Raw genomic sequence first — 17,412 nt, forward strand, 5'->3', positions numbered from 1 at the left:
ATTGATATAGAAGCAGTTTCAATAGAGTATAAGAAGGATAGATTGCAAGAGATTAAGAAGTTAAGAGGTTGATGAATTAGACTCTGTATATAAACTATTCTTTCAAGCTAGGAGTTCACTTGTAAAGATAGCAATCTCTTGATTGGAGCAGAGTACAGGGAAATTTGAGCATGCTGTTGGCTGAATGAAAGGATTAGTGAAGTAGGAGTGCTTGAAGTTATAAGAAAGAGAAGATAATTTCTATAGTAAGGTCCTAATGCATTGGGTCCCAAACCTGAGTTCATGTTAGAGTCACCTGGGTAACTTGTCACAGGAGCAAATTCCTAGGCAACATCTCACATCTAAAGAAATAATATTTTCTGGAGATGTGTCTCCCCAAACATGTTTTAACAAGTTCTTCTAGGTGATTATGATGTATCCATCAGGCCAAACAAATCAAGAAAATTAAGGGTTCTGGTGAGGACATCAGTGAAATGACTGACCATAGCATCCAGAATGGATAGAGAGACGACTGGGTTAGAATAGACTGGTGGACTGTGAACTACGATTAAGGAGTTGGCTTTCATTATTAAAAGAGTGAGCATAAGTTTAGTAGGAATGAAAGACTGAGAAAGCTAAAAACATAGTGGATTTTGATCAGAGAGGGAAGTTTCAGAATTGAGGACTTGGAGGCCAAGCTGTGTGTGTTTGATATGGAAAAAAATGAAAAGAACTGAGTCATGCACATTGTAAGACCTATCAGTTTGGTGACTCTAATACAGGACAGAAGTAAAAAAGTATGAGATTTGGTGTTTAGGAGGAAGCACTAAAGGCTGAATCAGTAGGGAGCTCTTTAGACTTAGGATTTTGCTAAACCTTGATTATCTTTAGAGAACATTCCAGAATGGGGTGCCTCCTTGGGCTACCGTGTTCTTAGTCTCCATGACCCACTCTAGCTTGTGGAAAATAGAGTGGGTGCCTGACATTCACAAATATAAAATGCATAGTTTTAACTATTCACAAGTGACCCTCAGGGTTAATGACATGGGCAGTTAATAATTTTTTCCAAGGCTTGAATTTGAATCTCCTGCCCTAAAAGTGGCCTGTAGAAACCAGTCACTTAACAAGTGACTTGCAGTGAAGCCAACAACTTACATCTCCATTTGCCTTTAATATATGATTGTATTAATTATCAAAATACCTCAGCCTGATAGGTTTCACAGGAGAGGAAATTATTTGGCAAATTGTGATATCAAATGGGTTAAAAATTAATTGAGTTTAAAAAAATTAGCACTGCTCCTAGCATATAATTGCTTAATAAGTGGTAGTTATTGGTGCCAGTTAGGAATTCAACAAGTTTTGAAGCCAAATGTTTTTGTGTATGCCCAGGTTTAGTGAATAGTGTTTATATTAAAAAGTTTGTTTTGATTTGGAATCTCCATGAATTATTAAACTGAAACTAGAATGTTAAATTTGCAAGTAAATTAGAGGGAGAACAATAGTTCATTTATCACTTACCAACTGTTTGGTATATTGGAAGGGAGCTATATTTCATAGTAACTCATATTATATTGCTATTATGAAAATCACAACTTTTAATATATCCTTTAAGGATGTTTCCATACCACACATACACAGAAACAAAATTAATTACATTATTCACTTTGTTTTTCTTAGAGATTTAGTGTACCTGACAACTAGATTTAGTTGTTTCTGCTAAACAACTTTCTCTTTTGGTCTATTATATACTTATATAATTGTTTTTGCTTTATAGCGAAGAGCTCAGAAAAGAAGCAAGACAATTAAAGCGGGAACTCTTAGCAGCAAAACAAAAGAAAATGGAAAATGCAGCAAAACAAGCAGAAAAAAGAAGTGAAGGTAAGGGCAGTTATCAAGCTTATATTTTCACTTGGTACTTATTCCCTCTCTCCTGCGTTGAGTTTTGTTGTTGTTGTTTAATGCTTTCTTTGGCCAGTTAGCCAATAAAATTAAGTTTCACTTAGGACTTTTGTCTGAGAAGGAAATTCAATCAAACATGATCGTAACTAGTGTTCCTTAATAAACAGAGTACTTCACATCAAGCAAAACTTAAATGTTGCCATAGCACTTATCTAGAAGTACACAGGATAGAATGTCCATTTTTACACTGCATACCCTTTAAAACATTTAAGAAAAGTGTTTAGGCCCTATATATGAGACTTGTATAGACATTATTCATACGTTGGTTTGAATAGTATTAAATGCAAATTCTTGTTTGTTTTTGGTTTTGCTCTTATGTTTAGGTACAGAAAATCTAAAGTATTGATAAAACTGATCAAAAGCTGATCAAAATAATATCCTGCTTTTTATACAGGTTAAATATTTCTTTATTGTACTGTGATTTTTTTAATAAAGCTCTAGAATAGCTTCAAAAAAGCTTTTTTACTGAAGATCTTTAGTTTAAAACTGTTTCAGCTATAAAACATATAATATTCAATTTCCAAAATAACAGTTGGAACTCTCAAATCTGTCTTCTTTTTACAATAATAAAATACATTGTAGATTCAGTGAACATGATCAGAAATTTGATTGTTACCTTTAATAATGTACACCAAATTTGGCTTAACAAACTTGCTTTGTGCATATATCTTGTGTAGCCTCATGCTTTTGCAAAGCATGAATATTTTTATCTACTAGGTTCTATAGCAGTCACTGGAGATATATCAAAGCATAAGATGTAATATCTATCCTTAAAGAATACGTATTCCAGTACAGAACAGTGGTACAGCATTTGGCCATAGGCATTATTATTTATTTTAAGTAGCACGAGTAATACCACATAACTATCTAAAGCTCATAGTTCTTAGATTATTTGTACCATGTCCCCAGTGACTATTATAATAAAGGCAGGTACTTGATGTAGAACTTAGAATCACCAAAATATGTTTGAGTGAAACAAATTATTAAAAAGTTAACTCACCAGAATGACACAAATTATAAACGGAATTTGAAGGAAAGGACAAACTTATATGTGACTAGATCATACGGGTAAAATGTAACCCAGATTAGAAAGAAGCTATATTGGCAATATTGAGATTTGAAAGAGTACAAGATTTCAAATATTGTATTTGAAAGAATACAATGAGGATTATTTAATTTTAAGTTTATATATAATTTTCCCAGGGGACTGTTTCTTATAATTAAAAAGCATTTTAAATATATGAAAGTAATTCCTTTTAACTGGAAAGATGTTTTATTTTAATTTTTTATTCATTTTTGAGCTAGTAATTATTATTCTCCCACCCCATCTGAAGAGCCATGATGGACTAGGGATATGAAGTTGGCAGTAGATGATTCTTGCCTTCGTACATAGTTCATGATCTACTAGTAGGAGTGAGAGAATTGCAGTAGGAAATTACCGAAATAGAGTTGTATGGTTAAGGCCTGTATTAGACATAAACAGTGCTGTGTTGATTTATTTGTCTGCCTTTGAAATACTTAATACAATTAGGTAAAGAAAGACTTGAATCTTAAAAGAATGATTATTTCTTAACACACATACAAAAAGAAGATTCTTCTGGAGCTTATTTCAGTCTATTTATATGAAAGTTAGCCAGGTTAAAAATCTTTTGATTTCATAATTAGAAAGAGAATTATATATTACTTTTATAGTAATATATATATTACTTTTCTGAATTTAATTTTTCTTGTATCATCTAGAAATACCTGGATTTTCCCTAAATCTGAGAGACAGTTAAAATTAACTTCCCGAAAAAACCAATCATTTGGTTGCTATCGTTTTTCTTCTAGTCTCAGAATGGGCCATGCTATTTATTTTTTTATTGTTTTATTTTGAAATAATTTTAGACTTACAGAGAAGTTACAAAAATTGAGTTTCCAGATACCTTTAATGTTAAGGTCTTGTGTAACCATAGTACAATGATCAAAACCAAGCAATTAATATTAACACAGCACTATTACTAACTGCAGACCTTATTAGAATTTCACCAGTTTTCCCACCTGCGCCCTTTGTATGTTCTGTGATTCCTTCCAGAATTCCATATTGCATTTAGTCATCATGTCTCCTTAGTCTCTTCTGATTTGTGATGGTTCCTCAATCCTTTCTTGTCTTTCATGAACTTGACACCGGTTAGATATTTTGTAGAACGTCTCAATTGAGTTTGTCTCATGTTTTCTCATGATTAGATTGAGGCTACGCATTTTTGGGAAAGATTGCCACATAAGTGGCATGTCCTTCCCAGTGCACTGTACCGGAGGTAACAAGATGTCTGTTGTCTTTTTATTGGTGATATTACCATGATCACTTGGTTAAGGTGGTTTCTGCTTAGTTGCTACACTGTTAAGTTACTCTTTTTCCCTTTGAGAATGTAAGTACTGGAGGGGAAGATACTTTGCAACTATACAAATATCCTGTTTCTTTTCAAGCTTCCTCACACTAATTTTAGCATCCATTGATGGATATTGCCTATAGGCAACAGTTATTTACTGTGGTGTTCTAATGGTGACTATTTCCCTGATTAGTACTACTTTTATTACTTGGAATTCTTCACTAAGAAGAATTTACTATTTTTGATACAAATTTTGACAGTAATACTAGGTGCTCATTATATGAAACACTAATGGTTGTATGAATGCTTTGGAATATTATATTTCAAAGTAAACAGGAAAGTATTAAGACTCAATTTCAGTTACTAGCAGTGAGGTTATTTAAGCCTTAGTGACTCCATTTTCTTATAAATCCAGGGATAAAATGCCTTGTGCATCCTTCAAGTTGCTTGTAAGAAGTAAATTACGTAACGAGAAGACCTTTAATAAATTTACAGTGCTATATAAAAATAATAATTTTACATTTGTAAGAGAAAAATATAGCTATTCATGGTTTCATTTTGTTTCCTATCCAAATCTACAAATTGAAAATATGAATTCTTTAAGCCTATTTTTTAAATTAATTAATTTATTTATTTTTGGCTGCCTTGGGTCTTCGTTGCTGCACGTGGGCTTTCTCTGATTGTGGCGAGCTGGGGCTACTCTTCGTTGTGGTGCGTGGCCTTCTCATTGCGGTGGCTCCTCTTGTTGCGGAGCATGGGCTGTAGGCTCGCGGGCTTCAGTAGTTGTGGCACGTGGGCTCAGTAGTTGTGGCTCGCCGGCTCTAGAGTGCAGATTCAGTATTTGTGGCGCACGGGCTTAGTTGCTCCGCGGCATGTGGGATCTTCCCAGACCAGGGATTGAACCTGTGTCCCCTGCATTGGTAAGCGGATTCTTAACCACTGTGCTACCAGGGAAGTCCTGAAAATATGAATTTTAATACTATGTTAGAGTTAAAGCCTATAATCAATATGGTTACATATAAATATGACATAAATTAAAATCTCAAAATAAGCTTTCCTTAACTGTGTTTTCACAGTTGCATTTTTATAATCATATTCTTTCTTAAAAGGTATGTGTTCATGCACTTATGTACATTCTTAAGTAAAGCTTCCAGTAGTATTATTTCCTGATTCTATGAATTAATCTGGCAAGTCTAACACTTGCTGACTACTGCAACTTTATTTTAGAATTTAATGTATTATTCTCACATTAAAAGCACTTGGAAAGAAACCCATAAGTACAAGAAAGCTTTGTGTTCTAATGTCCATGCATTAATTCACCTAGTTTTGTCCTTGCATGAATGGAGGTCTCCCATTTAGCCAGATGCTCTAATAGATGTGATACTTTTTCAGGGCTTCTGTCATCTTAGGAAATCACCTTTGATCAGGGAGTAATATTCCTTTGGTTTTATAATCTTTATCCAGGGGCTTCCCTGGTGGCGCAGTGGTTGAGTCCGCCTGCCGATGCAGGGGACACGGGTTTGTGCCCTGGTGCGGGAAGATCCCACATGCCGTGGAGCGGCTAGGCTCGTGAGCCATGGCCGCTGAGCCTGTGCATCCAGAGCCTGTGCTCCGCAACGGGAGCGGCCACAACAGTGAGAGGCCCGAATACCGCAAAAAAAAAAAAAGATCTTTATCCAATTTCCTGGGCTAGATCCTTAGCCAGATTTGTATAGATAATTAGGAATTTATATTCTGACCATAGTTCTGCTTCTAAATCTATTCTATTACCTGAGACAAGTTACTTTGAAATCAGGATCCATCTGTTTCTCCATATAGAAATTCTAAGATAAATAAGGTGTGCTATTTAAATTTTTTTAATGTTTTGCTGTATTTACTCTTTATTAATTCCTTCAGTTCCATTATGACAGAAAATACAATAATTAAAAGTCATTTGAAAGAAAGATTGTTACTTTTACATCAATAAATACTTTGGGCCCCATAGAATTAAACAGTCCAAAATAAATTGCCATTTGATATTACCTGATTGTAGTGATAGTGCCATGAGTATATGCACATGGCCAAACCCATCAAACTGTACACTTTCAAACATGTACAGCTCATTTGTATGCCAATTATGCCTCAACGAAGCTGCCCCCTAAGAAAGAATGTTGATCTACAACCCAGAAACCTCTTAACATCTCTGCCCTAGTATGAAAGCATATACTTATAATTGAGTAAGTGTATTAATCTTTTTAACATCAATGTAGTAAAAAGCTTCTCTATGTAGTAAAAATGTATATGGGACCATCCATTTTTCTCTTCAGTCTTCCCAGTAAAGCTCAAGATCTGCTATTTCTTATATCACAAAGATATTGTCAGATAATAAATATAATTATGCCTCTGTGTATGGAGAAAAGCACTACAAAAATATAACCTCATAATTTTTGCGTTGCTTTGCCACCTATTTACTTTTTAAAGGCCTCAGATAATGTATAAAGAAGGCTTCAGTAAATGAGAGAAATAGAATGTGAAGGAATACAGCCATTATTATAGTCAAATAATGAGAATTTTTATAGCAGCATGAAATTTGTCTCTAAAATTCAAAAAAATTACATTTCTTAGTTGAATACAAAATCTGCAGTAGGCTCTAACATCCCAATTTAAATAAACAAGGAATGTGGTGTTTTACTTTAGATACCAGCAATGTCAAAAGAGATGTACTGCAGGACAATCCTGTTTACAGCCTGGGAGTCTCTTTAGTCCCACTGTAAATCATCCAGGCCTGTGCATAGGATTTTTGTAGGGGGTAATAAATTTTGAATAAGATTGATAGTTAATTGGAGATAGTTGGTTTCCTGTGTTGGCTCTGTCAAGTTCTTTAATAAACTATATAATCCTTTTTGTTAAATTATGTCTCTAAGTCCTTTCCAGATTTCTTTAAGTTTCATCATATCAAAACCAGCACCAAACTGAACACAGTCACATAGAGATACAGGTTTGGACTTATTCTCTAATCAGCTCTAGGGAGATAAGGTGTCAGATCCTCTTTTCAAAGTTTCAAGCACACAATACCTGCTCTATGACTAGTGCCAGAAATTAGAGGAGGAAGAGCAATCTGAGATTGTAAATCAAGAAACAATTTTAAAGCCTCTTCATGAAACACATCCCTGAGGTGCTTAGTACCTCTCAAATTGCACTGTGCCATTTCAGGTCTCTTCAAACTATCTTTTTAATGCTGGATTAAGTCAGACTAGGGCCTCTCAGGCTTGATAGGTTGTTAAAGTATATAGTTTTTGACTACTTTTCATCTATCTAACATATAATGTTAAACTAGCTTAATCTTGGTTTTTATAAGAAACAGAAACCCTTCTGGAATGTTAGCTCTATGTTGTGCCTAATACCATGTAGAATTAATTCCTCTCTGAGCGAACTGGTTCTGTTTTCCAAAGCAGTTAGCTCTCTTCAGGGAGCCTTAAGTCATCATTTTTTTCCTGGAAGCTGGAAGTATCAGACCTATTTTTCCCGTAGTCTACTCTTAATATATTGCTAACTTTTTTCTTTTTTTCTTTTTTATTTTATTTTTTGCGGTACGCGGGCCTCTCACTGTTGTGGCCTCTCCCGTTGCGGAGCACAGGCTCCGTAAGCACAGGCTCAGCAGCCACGGCTCACGGGCCCAGCCGCTCCGTGGCATGCGGGATCCTCCCGGACCGGGACACGAACCCGTGTCCCCTGCATCAGCAGGCAGACTCTCAACCACTGTGCCACCAGGGAAGCCCTATACTGCTAACTTTTAATGTTATTTACATGGAAAAGTGAAAGTATATTTGCCCTTGACTCATAGAAAGCCTCTCAGTCCAGCCATCAATAATACTCTATTTATTCTTACTTTGGGCATGGTGCTAATAAACTGATTATCTGGTTCTAAGTTAAAAACAGATTAAAGAATAATAAAAGTGTGGGACAGTACTCTTTAAAAGGGTAAACTTGATGGTATGTAAAATGTACCTCAAGGATTAGAAAATAAATAAATAAACAAGCAAAAGAAAACCTAGGGCAGGGACTGCCCTGTGGATCTTTCCAGCCTATTATTTTATAGGACTAAAAATAATATAAATTTTTTTAAAGCTAGAGAGAAAGCCATGGCTAGGGACCTCCATTCAGGTAGCAGTAAGAGGTGATACATGACCACTTGACATTAGGTAAGGAAACACAAGAACATAGTAGTGGAATATTATAGATATATTTGCTGTAGATGATACTTCATTATATTCTGAAGGCAGGTCAGTATTCAAATAATTGATACTCATTATACTGATCCTGATTCATTAAGAAAAGTCTAGATGTTATTTATTACTATTTAATAAGGCAGAGAATAGGCAATCGTTCTAACCTAATTAGTAAAAAAAAAAGTTTTTTATTATTTTAATCAGTTAAAGATAAGATTCTCTTATCTGAAATATGTAGTTGTGTGGAACACCTCATTTACTAGAAAAATGAAGCTTCCCTTTGTAGCCAGGACAGTCTCTCAAGTGAAATTTTATTGAATGCATTTTACTACCTTTATGTGCCAGAAAGCATGCTTTATTTTTAACAGTTAGTTTTTCAAAAATATAATTTTTAAAATAATAAAGACTTTTAAAGGGGTATAGCAAGTTTAAAGATATACATATCCTCACAAGTAGACCAAGAATTTAATCTTTTGATACAGTGAGTAAGAGATGATCATCTTTAATGTGAGAGTCCATAAAGTACTTTGTTCTGTTTTGGACAGTCCATCTCAAACTTTTCACTAGCTATTGTGAACAAGTCTTGCTGAGCTTTACTTTGATAACCATATGTTATGGGCATATTTAATTTTATTTTCTTGCATTCTGTGCCATCTTGCAGACCTCCTATTAGTTACTTAGGACTCATCTCTTGCTACTTTTAAAAACCAATGTGTTAGGGGTACCTCTTTGCTGCCCTTCAGTGTCTTAATATAATTTTTTTAATAAGCATTCTTTCTGCCTGGTGACTGATATAATTCCAATGTGCGAAATTTGACAATAGCCTTAAGCTATATTTTTAGTAACTGCAATTTGTCTTCTTTTTATTAATATCTATGCCATTCCTAACCCATTAAAAATAGCTTTGCTAATTGATAGAGGTAGGTATTAACCTTTAGGCATAACTGTCTCTTTAAAAAAAAGAAAGCTGTATTATTTCTTCCAATTGTAAAAGTAACATATGTCCTTTGCAAAAATATCAGAAATGTAGGAAAGCATAAAGGAGAAAAAGAAATATCACCCCATAATACTTCTTCCAAAGACAGCCATGGTTAACTCTGTGATATTTATTTTTCTGGACTTTTTAATCTTCATGCCAGAAACACACGTGTATTATTTTCCATAATGTTATTTTATCATAAGCTTTTCATAATATGCTTTTTTTTTCAAACTTTCCAAATAAAATTGACTGTTAACTCTTAAATGGACAAATTGCTTTTAGAGGTATTTCTTCCTCTTAACTCTCATATCTGACAGACTAAGATTTGGAAGATGATGGATACAAAAACTGTATAAATGTAAATGAGAGATGAAAAATTCCCACCGTTTTCAGCTCTAGGATCTAGAAGATGTGAGGGCACTGACACTCAGGGTCTACATCTCAATCACTGATGGGAATTATTTATACCTCTCATAAATTAAAACAAAATGAGAAAATACTGACTGACATTGCCTGGTAGCCTGCCGTCTTGTCATTTCTCAAGTGGCCACTGATAAATCTGCAAGGAAACTTTGTAATCACATTAGATATTTGGAACCTGAATTGAAATAATTGTAAATTTGTCCACTTTAGAAAATAAAAGAGGTGAGGGCTGTGTATGTGTGCGTGCACATGTTTTTTGTTTTGTTTGGGTATTTAAATTGTCTCAAGGGGGGAACTAATACCATCATTAAAAGTTTGATTATAACCAGCAATCCCATTTGGGAATGGAGTTGTTAACTATTCCAGACTGCTGTCAAGACCTTATTTTAAGTAAGATGTTTTTCTTTTATGTGACATTTTCTGAGGCTTTGCCAAAAATGACATCAAACATATAATTCATTTGAGCGCTGAGTTTCTTCAACATCTTGCAGCACTTAATCAAATTTGAAAAAGATATTCTTTTCACAACTTTATAGTGTAAACCTGTGAATATGTTGCATTAAAACTTACTTTGGACAATTTAATCTGTGTGGTATTAGGTTGATTTTTTAAAAATGATTAATTCAATATGCTGACAGTTTTAAATGGTTATATTTTCAAAATTCTTCACATAAACTCCTGGCAGATAGTTCAGATGCAGCTTTTGAGTATTAGTAATTTTTCATGCAAAACCCAGATAATCCATAAGTTGTAATAGCTACATTAAAAATTTTGAAATGCCAGAAAGGACGAAGAGAATAATGAAGTTCTCAGAACTAAGAACATGTCAAAATATTAAGAATCATTAAGAATCTATTTGAAGTACAAAAGTAGTTTATACTGATTTTTTTTAATGGCCACACTAGTGTGTAAGCTTATTTAAAACATGCTGCAGTATGTTTAAAATGTGAAAGTAGGCTTGCCTTAAGCAATGTCTTGAGCATCAGAAACTTCTATTTTGAGTATACTCTACATCACATAGTTCTGTGCAGTCACAGAGTTTTGGTCCTGAAAGGAGAATCCAGCCCTACCCCTCTATTATATATAGGAAACCAAAGGCCAGCCAATTAAGGGGCTTAATTGGAGCAACTGAGCCTGTGTGCCACAACTACTGAGCCCGCGAGCCACAACTACCGAAGCCCGCGCACCTAGAGCCCGTGCTCCGCAACAAGAGAAGCCACCGCAATGAGAAGCCCGTGCACCGTAGCCCCTGCTGGCCGCAACTAGAGAAAGCCCGTGTGCAGCAATGAAGACCCAACACAGCCAAAAATAAATAAATAGATAAAGTTATTTAAAGAAAAAGCAAAACGTTATGTAGAATTCAGCCCAAGAGATAGGAGACCTGGAAGAAGAGAAAGAAAATCTAATAAATGTCTAATCACATTCTAGGAGGAGACCAAAGGGCAAATAGAGGCAATAGCTGAAGAGATGATAGCTGAAAATTCTCTTTAATGAAAGAGATCAATTCACAGAATAAAGAAGTTTTTTTTTTTTAATGAATAGAGGATAATAAAAATAAATACAGATCTAGGGACTTCCCTGGTGGTCCAGTGGTTAAGAATCCACCTTCCAATTCAGGGGACATGGGTTCGATCCCTAGTCAGGGAACTAAGATCCCACGTGCCACGGGGCAACTAAACCTGCGCACTGCAACTGCTGAGCTCACGTGCCTTAACTAGAGAGCCTGCTTGCCGTAACTAAGACTTGACGCTGCCAAAAAATATAAATAAATAAATATTTAAAAAAAAATACAGATCTAGACACATCATGACAATATAGCATTCAGCACAGAGACCTTAAAAGCAGCAGGAAAGACATCTTTAGAAAAGCAAGAACTGATTTCTCAACAGCAGCAAGTGAGGACGTAAGACAGGATATTATCTTCAGTGTACTAAGGGAAAATATTCTTCAGAGAAACAAAAACGGAGAGACTTTGCTACCTGCATACCTTCACTAAAAGAAATTCTAGGACATACTTTAGGCAAAAGGTAGGTGAGTCCACATGGAAAATCTGTACTGCAAAGAGAAAGGAATGTGGAAAGTGGTAGGTGTATGAGGAAATCTCAATAAACGTTGAATGAATAAAATAACAATAATGTGTTAAAAATGAAGATAAAATTAAAATACATAATAACAATATAAGTTTGAGGAGCAGATAAAAGAAGTTTGGAAAAGCATTCTGTGGTCCTTGTATTGGTTCTTATTTGGGAAGAAGGTAAAGATACAAATTAACTTTAGACTTTAAAACAGTAAATATGCATGTTAATATTTTATTTTTTTTATTTTTTTGCGGTACGCGGGCCACTCACTGTTGTGGCCTCTCCCGTTGCGGAGCACAGGCTCCGGACGCACAGGCTCAGAGGCCATGGCTCACGGGCCTAGCCACTCCACGGCATGTGGGATCTTCCCGGACCGGGGCACAAACCCGTGTCCCCTGCAGGCGGCAGGCGGACTCTCAACCACTGCGCCACCAGGGAAGCCCTGCATGTTAATATTTTAAAGAAAACTACTAAAAGAATTGGAAAAGGTCATAACTTCCAAACTGGTACAGAAAAAGATGGATTAAGGAAAAATTGAACCCAAATGGAGAGAAGAAAAAAGAGAAAACAAAATGTAGTCTGGACAGGCTATTAAAAATAATGGTACAAAATAAGATAAGAGAAAAAAAAATAAAGATATACTAGTAATTATATTGAAATAATGCAAAAGGTCAAATACTTTAAAAGACCAAGATTTTCAAACTGGATTGAAAAAAGAAATTTAATCATGTACTACTTACCTGAGAAACATCTTAAATATATTGTACAATCAAATCTTTAAGGCAAAATGTATTATTAGGCATAAAGAGGGTCTCTACCTAATAACAAAAATTTCAATTTACCAGGAAGATTTAACAGTCCTAAACCTGAATGGACCCAATAACACAGACTCAAAATGTATGAAGCAAAAATTGATAGACCTATAATAAGAAGTAAATAAGTTCATCATAGTGGGAGATTTTACTACTTTTTTCTCAGTAGCTGATTTAAAAAGCATATAGAAAAATGAATGAAACTATAGATGATTTGGACTACACAGTTAACTTACTTGATATAAGGCACCTAAAGAGAATATTGTACTCAACAGCTTCAGAATGCACTCTTTTCCAGCACTCTTGAAGAAAGAAAGATTTCAGATGACTGTTTTCAAACAGACTACCTTCTCTGACAAAATGCAGTTGTTAAGAATTAGTAACGACTGATTTTAAACAGTTACTGATTTCCAAATATGTTGATGTGTCCACCACTGTACTTAGAAGGAAAATCATAGCTTCAGATACTTATATTTTAGGAAATTACTAAAAATATTTCCCATATAAAGAAGCTTTAGAAAAAAAAAAAAACAGGCAAAATTAACCCAGTGAAGTAGAAAGAAGGAAATAATAAAGAGCAGGAATCAGTAAAATAGAAAACAGTTTTTTTTTTTAAATGTTAAACGTTTTGTGGCTTCTTTTGTTGTGGAGCACTGGCTCTAGGCACACGGGCTTCAGTCGTCCTGGCGCTTGGGCTTAGCTGCTCCGCGGTATGTGGGATCTTCGCGGACCAGGGCTCGAACCCATGTCCCCTGCATTGGCAGGCGGATTCTCAACCGCTGCACCACCAGGGAAGTACCAGAAAACAGTTTTTACAAAACAGGTTTGCAATAATAAATTACTACTAGTATAACTTCTTAGTCCCTTACACATAGTAGATAACCAGGAAATTGATTTGATTTTGTTGTATTAGACATTTGTCACTTGCTCTTTATTGGATGTCCTTCCAGTCCAGAGAAAATAAGATCTACTTACTTTGTACAAGGAGTTCCATAGGGGAAGTTTCTATTAACAGTGCTGCTTTTATTAGCTACAAAAGAAGTTGCTGTTAAAAAGAGTGGGAGAGAGAAGCAGACAGACAGAAACTCTAAAATACACTGTTTAGGTAAGATTGGGGATTACTTCTCTCATGCAGACCATCCAGGAGTAAACACTTCAGGGCCAGCAGGTGATTCAAGGACCAAAGTTTCTTTCATTTTGTTTTTCTGCCATTTCCGAGGGTATTTTCATCGTCCACATTGCCCACCTTCATGTCTGTGTTCTAGCAAGTGGGAAGAGGAAAGATTAAGTACCAGACAAATGCTTCATCTTAAAGATGATCCAAAAGTTGCACATAGCACTTTCACTCATATCATATTATCCTGAAATCACATGGCCATGCCTTGCTCTACAAAAGGCTAGACTACAGTTAGGTGGCCAAATGCCTGGCTAGAATTTAGTGTCAGGAGTGGGGAGATGAGGGTTGGTTCTATCACTAAAAGGTAAAAGGAGAGAATGAATTCATGGAAAAAATTAGCAGATTCTGTTACATAATGTAAGCCAAGGCCTACGAAGAACAAAGAGGCAGGTAGTCTGTTTGGTCAGGAAAGGCCTGACAGAGTATCTGAGCCAGGTTTTGAGAGATAAGTAAGATTTCACCATAAAATGAAGGGCAGTAAGTAGAGCAATAGTTGGAAGGGTTCCCTGCCAGGCAGGAGTCATAGCTGATTCATCTCCTCCCTATGCTTGATACTTGACACAGTGACTGGCAAAATAATAGGCATTCAACAAATATTTGCTGAAGGAATGAATGAAATTGACTTTTCTGTCTAAATCGATAATTATATAGTTATTAGTGTAAGGGGAAAGGAAAATAAGAATGAAAGAAACTCAAGATAATTTTTTGAGCATGAATCCATGTTAAAAAGAAGAGTACAGATGAACAAATAATAAACAAATTAACTTCAGATAGTAAGGGCTAAGAAAATAATATAAAACAGGGCAATGTAATATAGTGACTGGAGGGCTACTTTAAATTGGGTGGGTATCACAAAGTACCCAGTCACAGACAGAATCCACAAACATTAATTTGAACACAGAAAAAAAATTTTTTTTTCTTTAACAGCTTTTTTGAGGAATAATTTAAAGTGAACAGTTTAACATGTTTTGACATTTGTATACACCTGTTAAACCTTCACCACAATCAAGATAATGAACATATTCTTCAAGGTCCAACATGTTTTCATGCCCCTTGTTAATCCCCTCACCAATCCCCAGACAACCACTTAAGTCCTTCCTATCACTGTAAAACATTTTCTATTTTCTAGAATTTTATTTAAATAGGATTATGTACTGTATGTACCCTTTTTTGGTATGGCTTCTTTCACTCAGCATAAGTATTTTGAGATTTATCTGTGTTATTGTGTATATCAGTAATTTATTCCTTTTATACTAAATAATAGCCCATGATATAGATATGCCACAAATTTTTATATAGCCATATGCTTTTATTTCTCTTGAATAAATATATTGAAGTGGAATGTCTAGATCGTGTGATAGGTGTATATTTTGTATGTTTAACTTTTTAAAGACTGCCAAACTGTTTTCCAAACTAGTTGTGCCCTTTTATATTCCTGCAAGTAGTGTGTGAGATATTTTGTTACTCCACATCCTCATTAGCAATGATATGGTCACTTTTAACTTTAGTCATTCTAATAGTTTGTAATGTTACCTTGTGGTTTAATTTGCATTCCTCTAATTAATAATGATGTTAAACATCTTTTCATATGTTTATTTGCCATCAGTATGTATTCTTTAGTGAAAAGTCTATTTAAATGTTTTGCCCATTTTTACCGTGTTGTTTAGCTTTTACTGGATTTTGAGCTCTTTATGTACACTGGATACAAGTCCTTTATCAGATACATGATTTGAAAATATTTTCTCCCAGACAGTGACTTAATTTTTCATTCTTTTAACAATTTCTTTCAAAAACAAAACTTTTAAATTTTGATGAAGCCTAACTTATTTTTTTTCAATTTTGGATTGAGTTTTTGGTGTTGAGTATAAGAAATCTTTGCCTTAGTTTTTTATGACTGGCTTCTTTCAGTTAGCATATTTTCGAGGTATCCATGTTGTATCATGTGGCGGTACTTTATTCCTTTTTACTGACAAATAATATTACATTGACTAGATATACCACTTTTTTTTTTGGTTGTGTTGGGTCTTCGTTTCTGTGCGAGGGCTTTCTCTAGTTGTAGCAAGCGGGGGCCACTCTTCATCGCGGTGCACGGGCCTCTCACTGTCGCGGCCTCTCTTGCTGCGGAGCACAGGCTCCAGACGCGCAGGCTCAGTAGTTGTGGCTCACGGGCCTAGTTGCTCCGTGGCATGTGGGATCTCCCCAGACCAGGTCTCAAACCCGTGTCCCCCTGCATTGGCAGGCAGATTCTCAATCACTGCATCACCAGGGAAACCCTAGATATACCATATACATTTTGTTTATCTGCTAATCAGTTGAAAGACCTTTGAGTTTTTCCCACTTCTTGGCTATTATGAATAGTGTTTCTGTGAACATTCTTGTACATTCACTTTGCTTTAAGCCTTCACCAGTGATATCCTCAAAGCCTATTGTGCTTCTACAAAGTTTCTTCAGGATTTTTGAAACTTTTATTGACAAATTCCTCAAAGTCCTTCCAGCTTCTGTCCCCTATAAGGTTCTAAACCCACTCACATGAACTTAACTTTAGGATTTTGTTAGGGCAGCACCCCACTTCCAGAATCTTTTCAGTGTATGTGTTACAATAAATACAAGATTACACACACAGACAGGCGCTCATGTGCACGCGCGGGCACACACACACGCTAGCAGAATCTGAATGTTTGGGTCTTTCCATTGGATTAACCTGCAAGAGAAAGTCTGCTCTTTTCAACTCTTCACCTGCTTCTCTGGAAGGTTTTTGAAGGTTTTGCTCTCATTTCTTCTCACTGACTGAAAAAGAGCACAGTTCAAGTACCATTTTCTTATACCTTTGGCTGTCTCTTTTATATAGTATTCAAATAATGCAACTCAAATATGCCCACTAAAAATTTTCCCTTTCAACAATGGAATTATGTTTTATAGAGTAATTTTACAAGATTTTCCATGCTAGCTTAACTGTTTTCAAAAAATTTACTAAAGGAGCCAACATACATGATCAGGAAAACGCCCAACTACAGTTCAAACCACAGGGTAGGATACTGAGATAGCACACAAAATAGAACAAGGCACTGAACAGCCAAACTTCAGGAAGGGCAGGAAGACCAAAGGCCTTGGGTGCAGGATGTCTTAGACTCTTACCTCGATCTATCATCAGACAACTCACCCTACCTTCTTTCTAGCTTTCTTGAGCACCTACCTCCCAGAAGTCAGACACTGATTGATTAATCATGTGTCACTCTGTCATCAGGGACAGGATCTGTTATCAGAGGAAGGGGTCAGAAATACACTAGGCAAACAAAAAGCATACCTACAACACTTGGCCTCTCTTAGCCTCAGTCTCCTCTTCTGTGAAATGGGTATATTTGTCTATTGTAAGGTTTCAGTATGTAAAGTATACAGTATCTTTGGTGGTAGCTCTGGTGGCAGTAGTG

General features: G+C 35.5%; 1 protein-coding gene across 1 annotated transcript in view; it reads left to right on the forward strand.

The window, feature by feature from the left end:
• Window positions 1–17,412, forward strand: part of CWC27 (CWC27 spliceosome associated cyclophilin) — a 225,279-nt gene that overhangs the window by 113,059 nt on the left and 94,808 nt on the right. The window contains exon 11 of the mRNA XM_065873991.1: window positions 1,754–1,857. Coding sequence (XP_065730063.1) covers window positions 1,754–1,857 — 104 coding nt within the window. The remainder of the gene's footprint in view (window positions 1–1,753; window positions 1,858–17,412) is intronic.

The sequence above is a fragment of the Phocoena phocoena genome, chromosome 3, assembly GCF_963924675.1.
Source record: "Phocoena phocoena chromosome 3, mPhoPho1.1, whole genome shotgun sequence".
NCBI classification, from domain to species: domain Eukaryota; kingdom Metazoa; phylum Chordata; class Mammalia; order Artiodactyla; family Phocoenidae; genus Phocoena; species Phocoena phocoena.